This window comes from Pelophylax lessonae, assembly GCF_965119305.1.
Source record: "Pelophylax lessonae genome assembly, chromosome: 13".
NCBI classification, from domain to species: Eukaryota; Metazoa; Chordata; class Amphibia; order Anura; family Ranidae; genus Pelophylax; species Pelophylax lessonae.
In genome coordinates this window covers 16,150,513-16,170,556 of record NC_138780.1, presented here as the reverse complement: position 1 = coordinate 16,170,556, position 20,044 = coordinate 16,150,513, and the positions used below count along the sequence as shown (strand labels likewise).

Below are 20,044 nucleotides of genomic sequence, written 5' to 3'. Positions count from 1 at the left end.
TAGGGTGTGTGTTTAATATTTTTTTTATTTTATGATTTCTTTTTTTTCTCATTAGGTCCATATTTTAGGGTGTATGTTTTTATTTTTATTATTTTTTAATTAAATTTTATGATTATTTATTTCAGGTACTTATATAGCACTGTCAATTTACGCAGCGCTTTACATATACATTGTACATTCACATCAGTCCCTACCCTCAAGGAGCTTACAATCTAAGGTATATTCTTATATTTTATTAATTATAATTTGATTAGTACATTATTATATTATTTTTTTATATATTAGATTATTATATTTTATTATTATAATATTATTATATAAAAAAAATAATTTAATTCAATTATCATGATTATATTTTTTAAATCCAACTAATGAACTGAAATGCTAGGTTTTATTATTCAATGTCTTGCATTTGCCTGAGGTTCTTGTTTATTATCTATTCAATGTTGCACAACATTAATTTTTAAACACCCTATTGGGTATTTGGTTTTCACTATGACCTTGAGGAGGGGCTATTGCACTGCTATTGTATTGATATGGAGATCTAAGATCCCCTGATCTGATCTAAGGTATATTCTTATATTTTATTATATTATCATTTGATGATTTCATTATTATTATTTTTTTTATAGATTTGATTTTCTTATTATAATATTATATTTTATTACATTATAATCTGATTATTTCATATATATTATATTTTATTATTATATAATAAAATAATATAATTAAATTATCATTATTATATTTTTCAACCCAACTAATGAACTGAAAAGCTAGGTTTTATTATTCATTGTCTCGGATTTGCCTGAGGTTCTTGTTTATTATCTATTCAATGTTGCCCAACATTCATTTTAACCCTAAATTTAAATTTTTTAATTTTAAAAATACTATTGGGTATTTGGTTTTCACTAGGACCTTGAGGAGGGGCTATTGTATTGCTATGGAGATGTCTTTATGTTGAAATTTGTCCGGCTCAGCAGGGACTGGCTGAATTTCAATCCATCCATGGCTGCTCCTGTTGGAGAATTTTATCTAATTAACGAGTTCTCCCAAACGGGACTGTTAGAAAATGTTAATTGGATCAGCGCCTGCAGGCACTCCCGCTCCCTTCTGCGGCTCTCCTTGGCTCTCCCGTCCCATTCAGAGACCCAGCTGGCCAAACAGCCAAGCAAAGCCGGAATCCTATATTAATATGATAATAATAGTAACCCGGGAGCAATGACATGACATCACTTCCAGTTTATTAGGAAACCATTGGCGCCATTATTTTGAAATTTTTATTTTTTTTTTATTTTTTTTTATTTTTATCAAAAGCATTCAGAAACACCGATCTTTGTTTTTTAATTTTTTTAATGCTTTTAAGTGCAGAGGAGGGATTCGGGGTTTTATATATTGCCTATTACTTTCACAAGGATGTTTACATTCCTTGTGACAGCAATAAAAGTGATCCAAAACAAAAAAAAATGTAAAAATAATTAAAAGCAGCCTTTCTCAACCTTTTTCAACACAGAGTAACCCTTAAAATAAATTTTCAGGTCTCAGGGAACCCCTGCTAAAAATGATTATATTTACATCTCTTGATACATTAGTGTGATGGTCAGTGGGATGAATGCTCCTTACACTTGTGGACATTGGGAAGAATTACCTTCTTACAGGTAGCTAAAAAGATCAATGGTGTCAGGGGGAACTTATCTGAGAGGCAGAAATTGCTCAAGGAACCTCAGGAGGAACCCTAGTTGAGAACCACTGAATTAAAGGGCCCCCATACTGGCTTGCAAAGACGAACGCACAATTTGGTCCCGCACATGTGCGGTATCACCACACACATCAGTTCATGGGCAGTAATTCTAGCACTTCTAAAAAAAGTCCCTATATTTACTCTCCTGCGCTGTGCGATAAGGCCCCTTTCACACTTGTGAAACTTGTCATGCAACTTTGGACATCAGAGTTGCACGACATGTCGTTCCCCATATTTTCCAATGATACCCATTCATATATGCGCAACTTAAAGTTGCAGCAACTTTAACCACTTTAGGACCGCTCACTGTGCTGCTACTGCAGCACTGCGGCTCCCCTGGGTCCAGCGACGTAAACCTACGTCGCTGGACTCCTAGTGGTCTCGGCGGCGCTCGCTCCCACTTTGTGTAGACACAGCGGAAGTCGGGCCGGAGGAGGAGAGGTGGTGATTGCCGCCTCCCTTCCCCGATCGTCGGGGAAAGTGTGAGAACTTTCTATTTGTGGGGGGGGGAAAAAAGAACACGACCGCGCAATTGTCAGTTAAAGCAGTGTTTCTCAACTCCAGTCCTCAGGGCATACTAACAGGCCAGATATTGGTCAGGGAGTGAAGTGGATTTTATACATCTTGGAGGACAGATCCTCATCCAAACAGTAAAAATAAAATTGCTGAACGAGCTGCAATACTAGATTTCACCAGCAGGTGCCACTGTTGACAATAACAGAGTTTAGCAGCATGTACCAAAAACGGAAATATGCAAAAGAGGTGGAATAACCCTTTAACTAACAAAGCAGACGGGATGCATCTGATGGCAAAGCTGAAACAAAATTCAGGAGTCACAGAGGGCATGCAGTACTTACACCAAGTTGCTTAGGGACACGGGGATCAGCTGCTGCGCTTGGTGGTGCTGTTGATGCTGCTGCTGCTGTTGCTGCTGTTGTTGCCAGGCGGACACGTTGCCAAGCGACAACCCTCCCGGAGAGCTGAACGTAGGAAGGGAAGATAAGTCTGCGCTGGTCAGCTGGTATTCTGCAAGAGAAGAGCACAAGCGGGTCACATAGAGGCCAAGAGCACATAATGAGTACAGATCACCTCCGGGCCCATGCATGATGGACTGCAGGGATTATCATCTGCAATGCAAAATAGCAACGCACTGCAATTTCCAGGCCTAAAGGGGGGGGGGGCATAAAAGACAACACAACTGCTATGGGGCCCCCGGGGCCCAGTACAATCCATCTGAATTATAACAAGACAAAAGTAGAATTTGGCAACAAAAAAAACCCCAAAAATCATTTGCACAGATTAAAGCAAATCTGCTGCATTTAACTTTGGACAGATATACAAGTATTCAACATTAAATGTAATGTAAAATATTGCCAATATAACAATGTGAAATCTTTCTTTCTATTAGCTTCCCATAACCCCCTCCTGCACAGGATATCAGACATGCTTTGTGAGGCAATCAGTATATTTCATGCACGGGGGGGTTGGAGGTGGAAGTATTTTGTTTCAATTATTCTCTAGGCTGAAAGTGAGAAAGTTACACCAGAAACTGGAGCTATGCAGGCAGAAAAACATCGTGTCACCCCGATTGCTAGCCTGGTCCTGGGTCAGTCGATCGTAACCTGGTCCTGGGTCATGTGACGGTAGCCTGGTTTTGGGCCATTAGATGGTAGCCTGGTCCTGGGTCATGAGATGGTAGCCTGGTCCTGGGTCATGAGACAGTAGCCTAGTTCTTGGACATTTGCTCGCAACCTGCTCCTGGGTCATGTGACGGTAGCTTGGTTCTGAGACAGTGGCCTAGATCTGGGTCATTTGATCGTAACCTGGCCCTGGGTCTCGTGACGGTAACCTGGCCCTGGGTCTCGAGACGGTAACCTGGCCCTGGGTCTCGAGACGGTAACCTGGCCCTGGGTCTCGAGACGGTAACCTGGCCCTGGGTCTCGAGACGGTAACCTGGCCCTGGGTCTCGAGACGGTAACCTGGCCCTGGGTCTCGAGACGGTAACCTGGCCCTGGGTCTCGAGACGGTAACCTGGCCCTGGGTCTCGAGACGGTAACCTGGCCCTGGGTCTCGAGACGGTAACCTGGCCCTGGGTCTCGAGACGGTAACCTGGCCCTGGGTCTCGAGACGGTAACCTGGCCCTGGGTCTCGAGACGGTAACCTGGCCCTGGGTCTCGAGACGGTAACCTGGCCCTGGGTCTCGAGACGGTAACCTGGCCCTGGGTCTCGAGACGGTAACCTGGCCCTGGGTCTCGAGACGGTAACCTGGCCCTGGGTCTCGAGACGGTAACCTGGCCCTGGGTCTCGAGACGGTAGCCTGGCCCTGGGTCTCGAGGCGGTAGCCTGGTCCTGGGTCTCGAGGCGGTAGCCTGGTCCTGGGTCTCGAGACGGTAACCTGGTCCTGGGTCTCGAGACGGTAACCTGGTCCTGGGTCTCGAGACGGTAACCTGGTCCTGGGTCTCGAGATGGTAGCCTGGTTCTGGGTCATGAGACGGTAACCTGGTTACCAGTGTTTGGGGCCCTGTGGTCTAGACCTTTGCCCTAGAACACCAGTACAGCCCCGTTCAGCCATAGACTTTCATAGGCTGCCTTCTATACCTGTCCTGGGCGCACTAAAACACCAGGAGAGACGCACTGCTCATAGACAGCCCCGGGTTCAAGGGGGGCCTTATGAATGGTATTTCCCATGTGCCGTCTATAAACGGCATTGGAGAAAGCACCACTGTGTGCACTTTAAAGCCTTGAGAACAGAGTCGTCTCAACAAAAATTATATCAAATATATTTGGGTGCAGTGTTGCAAGATGTAGTAATTGTTAATCAAACTATTGCAGCACTGAAAACCTTAAAAAGGCATGGTAATGAAAAGGTTAATGTGCAGCTATACACAAAAAAAAAAAAAACCAGGATGTCCAACCCCAAAAAATATTCATCCTAAAAACTGTGTGTGTTTTTAAGAGGCAGATGTGTCCTAAAACCCACACTACCCCTTTAAACTAGAGCCAGCCATTAAATCCGAGCCATTCCTCCTTTTTTATGGGAATATAATTGCGGGTTTTGTCTCTAAAAGGCGACGATAATCGAAACTAGCTTGTAAGTGTGAAGAGATAAAAATAAACTGCGGACAACGCTGTATTAAAAAAAAAAGATAAGCAAGCAGTCTGTTTAATAACACGGTTGGAGAAGTCACCACGTGGAGGACCAGCCATCCGTGACAAGGACGACACATGTGCAGTGGGAAGGTCACACAGGTCATAAAACTCCCAGCGTGTCAAGACGCAGCCTAGCCAGCAGAGGGAGCCATGTGAAGGTTATGCCAGTCATTGGCACGCTGCTGTTGTCTGGATCTGCGAGTGCAGCCAAGGCCTTATATAATGCTGTAAAAAAGGAAATCTGGGCCGGGCCCCTTCCCATAAGGGGGCTACGGAGGCATATTTTTTTTTTTTTCTATTGTACTTCTGTTCGGGATGAAGTAAGATCAATGACAAAAGCAGCAAAGTGTCCTTATATAATGTTATCTGGAAATCAGTGATCCTTTTGTCTTCAAGGTAGCGGGACCCTGGCAAAAAGAAAGACGGACTTACCTTAAAAAGGTCAGAAGTGGTGCATCTAATGAAAGTAAGACGTGTTCCTGGCCTGCCTTAGGCTTGTTATTGCATACGGTGTGTCCGTGACACTAACAGCCAGACATGTGCAGAAGGATTCGCAAAACTGGGGGAATGGAGTAGTTCATAAATCCTTAGCATGCCCACACACAAGGGATGACGTTACCACTCCTGCACATGCACCCAGCAGTAAGAACTAGTGATCGACCAATATCGGTTTTCCGTTGCCGATACCGATATTTTGGCCAATGCATATCAGTATCGGCTGATATTTTCGTACATTTTTAGCACGTGACAGGTACCCTTGTGGAGGGATCTGGGGGTCTAAAAGGCCCCAACCCCCTCCTCTGCACTTAAAAGCATTCAAAACGCCAAGTTTGGCTGTTTTGAATGCTGTCATTTTTTTTTAATCTGGCGCTGAGTACCCGGAAAGTGATGTCATGACATCACTTCCGGGTTTTTACACGGAGACCCGATCAGTGCCGAATGGGGCTTTGATCGGGTCTTCTCTTCGGCGGCCATGCAGTTAGGATTCCCGGGTCTCCTGGTAGGACGGGAGACCCGGGTGAGCCACGGAAGGCGTAGACGACGTCCCCTTTCACTCCTTGTAATGACAGCCGACCCTTGGCTATGGACGCCGGTACCGGGGTGATGCCTGTAGCTGCAGGCATCACTCCGGTACAAGCACTTTCCCGAAATATATCGGCAATATTTCGCATATAGCTTCCTCAGGACCTATTGGTATCCAATCCCAAAGGGGAATAGAAAAGGTACATGAAGCACCTGACCAATACGGTGATATAGGAAAGGTTCCACACACATCAATTCCAGAGGAGGATGTATACACCAAACACTCTCTAGCCAGAAACAATAGGAGTCTCGTACAGGGGCCATATAAACTTCCAGAGCTGCCACAAATGGTGGGTAAATTTCTATCCAACAAATAAAATGTTGTTCCTTCAAAATTGGGGGTTCCCCATACCACGGCTTCTCTCTTATAAGGTATGGAGCCACTGCTCCCGATCCTCTCTCTCTGTGTGAAATACCCCTCCAAATGGAGGGCTCGGGATACGTATCCTGAGTCCTCCAGTTGGAGGGGTATTTCACAGAGAGAGGATCGGCACCAGCGGGAGCAGTGGCTCCATACCTTGTAAGAGAGAAGCCCCAATTTTGGAGGAACGACGTTTGTTGGAGAGAAACTTACCCACCATTTGTGGCAGCTCTGGAAGTGTATATGGCCCCTGGATGAGACTCCTATTGTTTCTGGCTATAGAGTGTTTGGTGTATACATCTTCCTCTGGAACTGATGTGTGTGGGACCTTTCCTATATCACTGTATTGGTCGGGTGCTTCATGTACCTTTTCTTTTCCCATTTGGGATTGAGTACCAATAGGATTTCCTGAGGAAGTTGTATGCGAAACACGTAGCGATCCATTGGCTTATGATAACTGAGACCTCTGTTCGGCCCGGACTATCCTAAGACTATCGCAGGCTTATGCCTAGTTTCCACTGAGCGGATCGGTTCGGTACGCGATTTTGAGTGTTTCCATTATGAAAGTGGCCCATACAACCGAACCAAACTGCACCATTCCTGGTCCTCCTTCAGATGTAGGGCCATAGTAAATAGTACAGTCTGGTTAGGGCGGAGCTACTGGCGTCACACGATACATTCCACTGATTGGCAGACAGGAAACCTTCAATGCTCACGTCAAACGAAAGCACAAAACAAAACACCACGTTTGGTGTAAACCCCGCATGGCCCCTGGTAGTCCAACTTGCAGTGGAAACGTTCAACTGAATAGGCCGGACCATTCTAACCCTTCCCAACTGTACCGACCCGAACCGTTCCGCTCAGTGGAAACGCTCACCTGAATAGGCCAGACCATTCTAACCCTTCCAAACTGTTCTGACCCGTTCCGCTCATACCAGATTAAAGTCTGATACGGGCTTGTAACAGGTTTCTATGTTGTTATGCATACCTACCTCATTCAGGAGATATTGTTTTGTATCTAAAACACATTTTTGTCATATGATACGATTCTAATACTGAACACTTTTACTATGTTGTCATAATACATTTATATATTTTTTTCACTGAGTAGGTGTGTTTCCTTATGGGATTACTGGTGGCAACCTTAAAAGTCCTATTTCCTTCCAATCCTCGTCTTTGTTCAGCATGTAGTGTAAGCGCCAAGATCTGTCTTGGTAATAATGTCCTATCCTGCACGGCAGTGGTTCTCAACTCCTGTCCTCAGGACCCACTAACAGGCCAGATTTTAAGTATTACCTTGGGCAGATGCAGACTAGAATACCGCAATTACTGAGCAATAAATATCACCTATGATCTATTTCAGTTATCTTGCAAACCTGGCCTGTTAGTGAGTCCTGAGGACAGGAGTTGAGAACCAAGGCTGCACAGGACGGGGAGAAAGAGAGGCCAGCATTAAGAGCCAACAGAGACTGAAAGGAGGAGACAGCAAAGTGAGCAGACAGCTGACTTTATCAGTAGGCTGCTGCTCTTTCCCTATCCAATCAGCAGACCAGAGGTGTCTTCTTCTCCAAGCTGGCCTGCTGCAGAGGTCTAGGATCTGCCTGTGTGGTCAGATAGGGGAGCCTATATCACAAGACTTGTTGTATTGACAGAATTACAGGTAAACCAATTCCAATATATGGGTTTCAAACTTGTATTTTATTTCCTGTTTGGAGTGAAGATGTATTTAAAGCCATAACAAGTTTATTTAATGTGTCCGATTTACATACTAATAGCATTCAGTGAAATCCCGTGCAATGTGTGACACCTTTGTGACTTGTCTGCGCTCCCTTCCCTCCCTGCCTTCTCTGGGTGTATTCAGTTTCACTTGTACCTAAAGATGAGGGATCTTTTTTTTTTTTTTAAACAGGTTTTTCAGGGTATGTTTTTATAACCGGATCGTGACTACCGTAGTCTGCAGCAAACAGGTCGGCAATCCACCCACCGAATCAACATCCACAGGTGAACCTGAAACTCCCATAACCCCAGCATGTTCCATATCAATGTAGGTCATCCTTCTGTCACTCCACTATGGCCGAAGCAGGAAATTGGACCACAACGGGCCTTGTTCTCCAACTGTTAATAATTTAAATAACTTCATAGAAATCGGCTATTACTTTAACATGAAATCTCTTTTGATCTGATGTTCTAATGTTTTGATGTGGTGGGAAACCAGCGCGCGCTCCTTTTTCAAAGTAGGATCTTTGAAAAAGGAGCGCGCGCTGGTTTCCCACCACAGTGCGCATGCTCGGAAACGCGTCGGTCATTACGCCGGAAGATCCTGTGGACGAGCATCACGGCCACCGTGCAGCCCAAGCCTCCATCTCACTGCGGTTTCACCCTGCTGTCCAAGCCTCTATCTCACTGCTGTGATACCCCCCAATCCACTGGGATTCAGCCGGTTCGCACCGGTTCCATAGAACCGGTTACTAAATTTTTGCAAGTTTGCAGAACCGCTTTGTGAGTTTGACCACATCATCCTCCTGAGCCCCTGGGCTGACCGCTCTGCTGCTATCTCTGTCCGCCGCCTCCCACACAGTCGCCGACTCCCCGCCTATTTGGCCCTAGTAGGAAAGGGTGGACCTGGGGCGCAGAGCAGTGCGCCCCGAGCCCACCCATTGTGTGACAATAGCGAATGAAAATTAGCTATTGTCACAAGGATCCTCCTCCTCCTCCGCCAATGCCATTGGCCGAGGAGGCGGGACGCGGGAGGACTCGAGGAGACGCGGCGACTGAAGAGAAGAAGCCGCCGCTAAAACAGGTAAGTCAAGTGCACTGGTCTGGAGGGCTTGGCAAGTTGGCACGCAGCACGCTGGTCTCTGCATTGAAAGGGGGCACGAATGATGATCTCTGCATTGAAGGGAGCCAGCAGCATCCTGGTCTCTGCATTGAAAGGGGGCACGAATGATGATCTCTGCATTGAAGGGTGCACGAATGAGGATCTCTGCATTGAAGGGGGCACGCCGCACGCTGGTCTCTGCATTGAATGGGGGCACGAGCACGATGATCTCTGCATTGAAAGGGGGGCACGCTGCTCTCTGTGCATTGAAAGGGGGCACACTGGTCACTGTGCATTCAAAGGGGGCACACTGGTCACTGTGCATTGAAAGGGGGCACGCTGGTCACTGTGCATTGAAAGGGGGCACGCTGGTCACTGTGCATTGAAAGGGGGCACGCTGGTCACTGTGCATTGAAAGGGGGCACGCTGGTCACTGTGCATTGAAAGTCAGAACTGGTTACTAAAATTTTTGAATCCCACCACTGCCTCCACTTCCTGCTGGACAGGAAGAGAGGAGATGATTACAGACCCACAGTGATGACTCCAAGCCCCAGCCTCCACACGGACACCGGAAGGACCCATCTTGTCTGCTTATACTTACCTTGATGTAAGTTTTTATTACTTGTTTGCCATATTAAAATCTCAGTCTTAACTCAGAGGCGCCCCGTTCTCTTTTGTTTGTTGCATGTATGGAGATCGCTTCTGCTCCCCAACAGGCTGGCCCTGAGCATTCAGACTATTTCCTCATCTCACCTTAAGACTTTATCATAGCCTTGATGTGCTATTATATGGACTATCGTTTTTATGTAGTGCAAACAGCTTGCGCCACTTATTCCATTTCTTGTCTCTCTTTGTCATTATGACTACCTAGCACCTTAGAGCCTCTTTAGGAAGAGAAGGTAGACAGTGGATACAAAGCATCATTTACACAATTGAACTTGGTTCATACATCATCTATAGCTGCTCAGTAACACTCACCTGTGTTGTACGCTGTGGACATGGCAGAGAAAGGCAGTCCATGATGGGACAGTAAACTGGGCGTTGCCACTGAAACAACCGGGGTGGTTAAAGAGTGTGCTGCTTGCGACGCTCCTCCTAACCGCTGTGCGTTCTGTAAGACAAAGGCAGGAAAGAGAGGCAGCAATGAATTATAGTAGAATAGTATAATATCTCTTTCATTTAAAACTGGAGGCATCACAACACGCAATACAATATTTAAGGCCATCTTATAGGGCCCCATGCACAAGTGATGGGACTTATCTGAGCATCACTTGTAAAAACTGGAATGTTTGGGGGTTAACAGTCAAACAGCATGCATATCTGAACATCAGAATTTTTTTTTCCCATGGACAGCCATGTGACCAGGACAGGAAGTGACCGACACAACAGCAATAAAACACACAAGAGTGGGGGATGTTACTGCTATGGCCTCTGCTGCTTCAACCTTTCCCATGTTAGACGAAAGCTCCCTCGGGTGTTTCAACAGTGGCCTTGCTTATGACAGTGTGCTGCCAGAAAAGTGTTTTGCCCTCTACCATCACCGATAATGTCATCCATGGGACCCAGCACCCTCCTGTGGACCACTGGTGAACCGTGTACAACAGTGTGAGAATTTCTCCTGTTGAGGAGCTCCATATCACAACGTTTTGCAGAGCCTACTGGGCCTTAGCACATAGTCAACAGTATTGTTTAATGACTTTTATTCAGGAAAGCGTACTTGTAACCATTTTAGAGTGGCCATTCAGATTCTTACATTAGTGCAACTTTACCAGTCAGGGATGGGAGTGTGTGCTGTTATTTAGCTGTTTTCTCTCTCCGTCAGAGAAGATGTGTCAGGCAGTAGGGCCTCCATAAAGGTGGTCCTGTCACCTGCCTGAGGTCAGGGCTGATAACCAACAAGGGTAAAACTGTCACGTAACAAAGACTTACATTTTTTAGATATGATCCTATTAGAGTGTCTTTGGGTCTGAACTGCAGTAGGAGATAGGGCTGCCTCTGTAAGGACCGTAAAGTAGCTATAAACCCCAACTAGGTGATATTTAGTTTGAAGAAGCACTGTGTATTGTAAACCAGTGGTCTCCGAAACTGCAGCCCTTTGGGCACTATTCCTCCCACTGACACCAACAATAGGGCAATCATTTCTTTACTGACGTCAACAATGGGGCACAATTCCTTCAACAGACACCATGAAGGGGCAACATTCCTCCCACTGACATCAATGATGGGATACTATTCCTCTCACTGACACCAACGATGGGGCAACATTCCTCCCACTGACATTGATGATGGGGCACTATTCCTCCCCACTGACACCAACAATGGGGCACTATTCCTCCCCACTGACACCAACAATGGGGCACTATTCCTCCCACTGATACCAAAGCTGACTATTCCTACTACTGACATCGATAATGGGGCACTATTCCTCCCACTGATACCAATGATGGGGCACTATTCCTCCCCACCGATACCAATGATGGGGCACTATTCCTCCCCACTGATGGGGAACTATTCTTTCCACTGACACCAATGATGGGGCACTATTCCTCCCCACTGATAACAATGATGGGGCACTATTCCTCCCACTGATACCAATGATGGGGCACTATTCCTCCCCACTGATACCAACGATGGGGCACTATTCCTCCCCACTGATGGGGCACTAGTCCTTCCACTGACACCAATGATGGGGCACTATTCCTCCCCACTGATACCAATGATGGGGCACTATTCCTCCCACTGACACCAATGATGGGGCACTATTCCTTCCACTGATACCAATGATGGGGCACTATTCCTTCCACTGATACCAAAGATGGGGCACTATTCCTCCCACTGACACCAACGATGGGGCACTAATAATTCCCCTAACACCACAGATGGTACTGTCCACTCCCACTAATGCCAGGGCGTTTTCTATTCCCATTGGCCAAATTCTGCCCCCCCTGAAGCAAAGTAAACTAACCCTTTGTTTAAAAAAGTTTGGTGACGCCTTTTGTAAACCTTTGGCATGCTTGCTGCTGATCTCCTGCAGCCTCTTTCTCTTTCTGTACATGCACTCCAGTGGTGGCCACATGGCATTTCTCTGGCTGGATTTGTGGATGGTGACAGTAATGACTCATGCCTGCATAATGTACAGTGCATCCGGAAAATATTCACAGCGCTCCACTTTTTCTACATTTTGTCATGTTACAGCCTTATTCCAAAGGTGGTTCAAAATGTCTTCCCAAACATGGTTCAAAACGTCTTCCATTGTTATGTTAGTCTTATTCCAAACGTGGTTCAAAACGTCTTCCATTGTTATGTTACAGCCTTATTTCAAACGTCTTCCATTTTTATGTTACAGTCTTATTTCAAACATGGTTCCATGGTTCAAAACGTCTTCCATTGTTATGTTAAAGCCTTATTCCAAACGTCTTCCATTGTTATGTTACAGTCTTATTCCAAACGTGGTTCAAAACGTCTTCCATTGTTATGTTACAGTCTTATTCCAAAGGTGGTTCAAAATGTCTTCCATTGTTATGTTACAGTCTTATTCCAAACGTGGTTCCATGGTTCCAAACGTCTTCCATTTACGGATGATGGAGAAAAATTCCTGCAGCATTGAAGGTCCCAATGAGCACAGTGATCATTGGGACCTTCAATGCTGTAGAAATTTTTCTGTACCCTTCCCCAGATCTGTGCTGTGCCTCCATACAATCGTGTCTCAGAGGTCTACAGACAATTCCTTGAACTTCATGGCTTGCTTTTTGCTCTGACATGCACTGTTAACTGTGGGATTTTATATAGAGAGGTGTGTGTGCCACTCAACTGAATTTACCAAAGGTGGACTCCCAATCAAGTTGTAGAAACATCTCAAGAAAGATCAATGGAAACAGCATGCACATGAGCTCAATTTTGAGTGTCATGGCAAAGGCTGTGAATACTTATGTACATGGGAATTTTTCCTTTTTTAAATAAATTTGCAAAGATTTCAAACAAACTTCTTTCACGTTGTCATCAGGGCCGGTGCTACCACTAGGCAAACTAGGCGGCCGCCTAGGGCGCAGCCATGGCCAATGCCCCATTCCTCTCCCGTCACCTCTAGAGAGGGGGGCACTTTGTATATGAAGGGGTGTGCAGGGTTAAAGGGGGGCAGTGTGTACAGGAAGGGGGTGTAGCATTAAAGAAGGGCAGTGTGTGAAGGAAGGGGCAGTGTGTACAAGAAGGGGTGTGTAGGGTTAAGGGGAAGGGGCAGTGTGTACAAGAAGGGGTGTGTAGGGTTAAAGGGGGGGCACTTTGTATATGAAGAGATGTGTAGGGTTAAGGGGGGGCAGTGTGTTAATGAAGGGGGTGTAGGGTTAAAGGGGGGCAGTGTGTGCAGGCAGGGGGTGTAGCATTAAAGAAGGGCAGTGTGTACAAGAAGGGGTGTGTAGGGTTAAAGGGGGGGGGCACTTTGTATATGAAGGGATGTGTAGGGTTAAGGGGGGGCAGTGTGTAAATGAAGGGGGTGTAGGGTTAAAGGGGGGCAGTGTGTGCAGGAAGGGGGTTGTAGCGTAGCATTAAAGAAGGGCAGTGTGCGCAGGAAGGGGGGGTGTAGGATTACAGGGGGCAGTGTATACAGGAAGGGGAGAAAGGGGAGGCATTATGTACAGTTTTTTTTTTGGGGGGGGGGGGTGCAAGGAGCTGGTCTTGCCTAGGGTGCAAAATAGTCTAGCACCGGCTCTGGTTGTCATTATGGGTTATTGCTTGTAGAATTTTGAGGAAAATAATGAATCTAATCCATTTTGGAATAAGGTTGTAATATAACAAAATGTGGAAAAAGTGAAGCGCTGTGAATACTTTCCGGATGCACTATATAAAAAAACGGCCACTTGTAGTCTCAATGGGAAGCTCATGTGATGGGGTGACAACACTGGAACACAATCAGAAAACACAGACTGCAGTCCCTGAGATTTAGAGTGGTTCTATATACCCATTGATGAGTGGAGACTCAGATTACTACTTTAAATGGACTTTGATGACCTGTTCTCTTTAAAACCCACAGGATGAATCATTTTGCCTGCCATGCAAAGCAGCATTTACCCAGCACTCTTTTCTGATTTAAGAGAGTCTTATTTGCAGTTCCTTTGCGGAAAGAGGGAGTTAAGAGGGGACAGGCTGTGATGTTTCCTCTCCTCTCTCATCCTCCTAACATCAGACAATGAGCCTTTCATGGCTCTGGATCATCACAAGCTGGGTTAGGTCACACATCCTCGGTGTGAAAAAAGGGCAGCTGGGAGGGCCATTTCCTCCAGACATGCTTCTGGAAGAATGAGCTGCCTTCAACTCCCCCTCATCCGCAGCCATGTGATTTCCAGCCTTCAAAAAAGACGCTTGCAAGGCCTGCTCTGACCACTAAATGCCTGTGATGTATGCGGCACTGACATGCAACTCTCGGAAGAATCAAAGAGTTTTGTCTAATTCTTGGCAGCCATGTTGTCCCCCCAAGCCAATGTTCTTGATAACACATCCCTCCCCCCCTCAGCGTATTAGGAAGTGGTGACATCACTTAGGAATTAGGTCTAAATGCAGAAAACAGAATGCTGCATCAGACCCGGTATGGCTGCTACTTGAAGCAGTCAGAACTTTCAAGCAGTAATTCTGTACTTTAAAAAGAACTCCAAAAAAAAAAAAAAAATAATGACCTTTGGCTCTAAATCAGGGGTCTCCAAACTATCGAAACAAAGTGCCAGTTTAGTGTCCTTCAGACAGGGCCAGACTGTTGGGAGTAGAAAATGTCCTGGCATCAGTGGGAGAAAACAATATTATCTTTGATATTAGATCCGTCGTTGGTCCCAGTGGAGGGAACAGTGCCCCGACATTGGAAGGAACAGTGCCCCGACATTGGAAGGAACAGTGCCCCGACATTGGGAGGAACAGTGCCCCGACATTGGGAGGAACAGTGTCCCGACATTGGAGCCAGTGGAAGGGACAGTGCCCCGACATTGGAGCCAGTGGAAGGGACAGTGCCCCGACATTGGAGCCAGTGGAAGGGACAGTGCCCCGACATTGGAGCCAGTGGAAGGGACAGTGCCATGACATTGGAGCCAGTGGAAGGGACAGTGCCATGACATTGGAGCCAGTGGAAGGGACAGTGCCCCGACATTGGAGCCAGTGGAAGGGACAGTGCCCCGACATTGGAGCCAGTGGAAGGGACAGTGCCCCGACATTGGTGCCAGTGGAAGGGAACACTGCCCCGACATTGGTGCCAGTGGAAGGGAACACTGCCCCGACATTGGTGCCAGTGGAAGGGAACACTGCCCCGACATTGGTGCCATTGGAAGGGAACACTGCCCCGACATTGGTGCCATTGGAAGGGAACACTGCCCGGACTTTGGTGTCAATGGGTAGAATCTAGCCCCCGGGTCACAGTTTGGAGACCAGTGATCTAAATGATATGACCTCCATGTATGTGTTGTACTTTATGAGAATCTTCTTCTATGAAGTCAAGGTTGGAGTACTCAACCAACTTACTATAGCAAACAAATGGCCACCTAATGTGGACAAAGTAAAAGGTCCACTTATGAATAGGGCTTAACGTACATATACTGACCTCCTGCTTGATCCCCTACCATTCTGTTGCACCACCAGCCTAACCAGGAAATACCAGGTACTTCCAGGTAGGGGAAAACATGATGCTCCTCCTGCCTAATAAAAAAACTGCCATTTGTGGGCAGTCAGCCAATTGGCTCAAGCTTGTTTTTGTAGGAGGGTCAGGAGCAGTGTGTATAGCTTTGTGCAAGCTTTGACTTTCATCAGCCTAAGCCTCTGGCAAGGTACAGTGGAAAATAAGTACATGTACGGTAAATCCATCATACTGTAAAATGACCCTCTGATCAGTATAAAGTAAAAGTACAGATTCCATTTTAACTTTTGTCTTTTTAACAGCCCCCCGCCCCCTTTTTTTAATTTGACTAGCAAAATTCAGTATGACCAAAGAATTCAAATGTTGGTAAAATGCATCTTAGGCCAAGTATCACGTGCTATTCAAAATGCTTTCCACCATTTCAAACTTAACTGTCATGGTGTCCCACAAACCGCTTGCCCAATGGGACAAATACAGCATTGGAAACCTAACAGAGGGTCCAAAGCTTCCCTACCCTACCTGAAGCTTTGAAGAAAAAAAAAAGTTGTCTGGAGTTTATAATGCCATCATAACATCCTTTGTCTTTCATTTTCAGTGCTGGGACATAGGAAAGTGCTTTAAAAGGTGCCCGCAGACGAGCCTTGCCTTTGGGCACATTTACTCGCATTAAGGTGGGCCGTTCCAAAGAATTCAGCCGCCTGGTTCATGAACATAAATGCTCAGCAAAGATCTTATGTTGGTAGGTTACTCCTACCCTCATGGAAGATTTGTTGCTGAATGCCAGCAGGGGCTCATCCTGTGCCCCACAGACTGCACAAAACCAAAAGGAAAGGACTGACTGCACTCTGGGGGAAAAAAATAAAAAAAAAATCAAACGCTGGTAACGTTAGTCATCCTAGCAACATGAACAGAGTGTCACCCTAGCCTGGGATCCCCTCCTCTAGTGTGGTTCCCACACAAAGCTGAGCTTAATCGTGAAACACATCAGAGCAGGTCCCAGTTGGGGACAGTTCCAGTTGTATGGATCAATGGTTACTAGTGCCTGAATTTTCTTAGGAATGCAGCTCGTCTTTGTAACACCTTAGATCATCACTTCGGAAAGTTATAGGGTCAAGTTAAGAAAAACTTTGCCCAATTGCCAATATTTCTTCTCCAATAAGTTAGTGTCAGAATGGTCTGCCATGGCTACATGGCACTTCATGGCAACCCCTATTTTTCTCCTGCCAGGAAGTGATGTCATCAGGGATCAGAAGTTGGCAGCCGGAGCCCTGTTGTGCATGCTCCGCCGCGGCCAGTGACAACTAGCAGCCCCACAGCGGCTCGGCTATACCTCTGGAACCTCACCACCTTCTCCTATGACCACTATCTTGGAAGAGGAAGATGGATGACCCTAACAGTCTTTGTGTACCGGTCTCACCCAACCTCGGACAGTGAGTCACCAATTTTAACAGTGTTAAATAAACTTGTACTATACTAAGCTGGCGCCGCTCTCTCCTTTCTTACATCCACACCTTCGTAGCCTAAAAAGAAATCCTCGTGTGACCTAACCTTGTTTCTTTAGAGAAACTAGCAATTTAGGGAAGTCTAGGAATGAGAACATTCAGGACTGTCAAAATGGTGCTTGCCCAAATGTGCCGAAAGCCATTTTCTTTTTGCTATCCGGTGTTAACCATTATAAGCTGCATTTTGTTATAAAATAAGCTTTTTTCGTTGTCAATAAAGATTTGTTTAAAAGTACAAGATGGCTGACTGCATGGTCTCCTGCTTATAGCACTGAAAAAAAAAAAACACTAAAAGCGGACACAGAGTTCAAAGTAATGAAAGAGATGCAAGCAAGTCAACTCACCATCTCCAACTGCTCCTCCGTCTGCGTGCAAAAAGCAGATTATTGAAAGGCAGAGAGGCAAAAGAAAAAAAAAAAACACCAAACAAAGCTTATTAAATAAGGAAATGCTTCATGGGACTAAACACACAACACACACGGGAAGTCATGGGGGTTGGTTTACAAAAACTGGAGTTCTGGTGCAGCTCTGCATGGTAGCCAATCAGCTTCTAACAACAGCTTTTTCAATTAAGCGTTGACAAAAAAAAATGGAAACCAATTAAGTTCTATGCAGAGCTTCACCAGACTTTGCACTCTCCAGTTTCCTGTAAATCAACCCCATTGACTAATACAGCAATAAAACCTAAGAGTTGAGAAAAAATATATTTCAAAGACGTATTATCTGATATATACACAATGCAAAAAGCGGATATTGTGATAATGCATGTTACAGATAATGAGAAGATACGTAGATGTTATGTGGGCAAAACTTGAAAGTCTATCGCTAACCAAAACTTTTGGACAGAGTAGGGAAGAGTTAGCTACCCTTTTCAGGTTTGTTTTGCTATCTGTGTTACATTAGAGAAAATGCCTAGAGACATAACAGGAAGTGAGGTGGAATCCCCTCTTGGATTGTTGTCACCAAGGCAGATGTCCCCAGTGGATGATTTCACGTCATCTCCTCTTCCGGAGAAACTCTAAAATTTTAGACTTCCATTTCCATCACTTTATATGCTGGTTATCAGGACAAACAGAGAAGGTGAATCACTGCAGTGCGGGAACAGACAGCAATAAAAAACTGTCAAGAGTTCCAGTCGTTCCCCACACTATCCAAACTTAAAAAAAAAAAAGTTTTGGCTAGAGATAGGTTTTAAGATCATGTCTACTCCCTAAATATTCTTTAGGTTATCGATTTTCTTTATAAGGGTCATTACCTAGCTAAAGTGCTGACGATTACTTTGTAGTAAGGGCCCAGTACACTGCACTAAAGAGACAAGAAGTGATGGTCATCATTTAAGGGCTGTGGGCAGTCCTTGGATCTAGTGGTCTTCAAACTATGAATGTAGTGGTTGTCCGTCGGGGTGTCCAGAGTTGGATAGTCACTACATCCAGGAATGTCCCTTGGTCATTACCTAGTGCATTTTCGACTAGTGTTTATTACTAACATTCCATGGTGGCTAGAGTCATGGCCAAGATTCCTGTGTCCAATGGTGGCATAGTGAGAGTATAGAAGTGGCAGTCACTTAAGAACTGTGGCCAGACCTTGGCTGTAGTGTTGGTCAGTCCTTGGATCTAGTGGTCTTCAAACCATGAACATAGTGGCTGTCCCTCTAGGTCAGTGATGGCGAACCTTGGCACCCCAGATGTTTTGGAACTACATTTCCCATGATGCTCATGCACTCTGCAGTGCAGTTGAGCATCTTGGGAAATGTAGTTCCAAAATATCTGGGGTGCCAAGGTTCGCCATCATTGCTCTAGGTGTTCAGAGTTGGATAGTCACCAAATCTGGGGTTGTCCCATGTCCAGTGGTCATTCTCTTGTGTTCATTATGATCATCCCATGGTGGCCTAAGTCATAACCAAGTTTCCTGTGCCTAAGGGTGGTCTACAGAGATTGTAGAAGTGGCAGTCACTTAAGAACTGTGGTCAGTCCTTGGATCTAGTGGTCATCAAACCACGAAAATAATGGCTGTGCCTCTAGGTGTCCAGAGTTGGATAGTCACCACATCCAGGGATGTCCCGTGCTCATTACCTACATGCTGGCCTGAGTCATGGCCAAGATTCTGGTGTTCAATGGTGGTCTAGCGAGAGTGTAGAAGTTGTGGTCATTTAATAGCTATGGCCAGTCCATGGGTTTAATGGTCTTCAAACCATGAACATAGTGGCTGTCCTAGATGTCCAGTGTTGGATAGACACAACCAGGGTTGTCTCGTGTCCAGTGCTCATTACCTAGTGCATTCATATTCCACTAGTGTCCTTTGCTCTAGTGTTCATTACGAATATTACCTAGTGGCCTGAGTCTTGGGTATGATTACTGTTTCTAATGATGGATTACCCCTGCCCATCGCTCCAATTCCTTGCTGTGGCATGCCTCTTTCTTGTGTCAAATTGCACCAAGACTTCAGCTGGTTGCAGGCCACAAACAGGAGGAGCACCAGACTAAATGGCAAAGGACTCCAAACCGCGTTCATGATTATTAGTAAGGTCCCATAAAACATCAACACGTTTTGGGGGACCTACCTACTCTCCTTCATCAGGGTCTAGAAATCGCATCAGAGCTTTTTGGGACTTAATATCAGACTCTGCTAAACTGATCTGTAATAGGTTATACCTGAGTGGATCAGAGAAGATTAGTGAGAAAATGTGGTTGTGACTAGTACTGTTGAGACTGTAGGCCCACGGTAATCAGTAGAAGGTATAGCAGTGGAATAGACTAGCACTCGACAGCTGGACACAAGGAGT

The 20,044-nt window shown here is 45.6% G+C and overlaps 1 protein-coding gene across 3 annotated transcripts in view; it reads right to left on the bottom strand.

Annotated features, from left to right (window-relative positions):
- Positions 1-20,044, bottom strand: part of MEF2D (myocyte enhancer factor 2D) — a 310,867-nt gene that overhangs the window by 5,944 nt on the left and 284,879 nt on the right. For 2 of the 3 annotated variants that reach the window (XM_082275253.1, XM_082275254.1), the window contains exons 9-11: positions 17,607-17,627; positions 10,132-10,264; positions 2,599-2,767 (exon numbers count right to left, since the gene is read on the bottom strand). In XM_082275253.1, coding sequence (XP_082131379.1) covers positions 2,599-2,767; positions 10,132-10,264; positions 17,607-17,627 — 323 coding nt within the window. The remainder of the gene's footprint in view (positions 1-2,598; positions 2,768-10,131; positions 10,265-17,606; positions 17,628-20,044) is intronic. The other variant, XM_082275255.1, reaches the window with a different exon arrangement.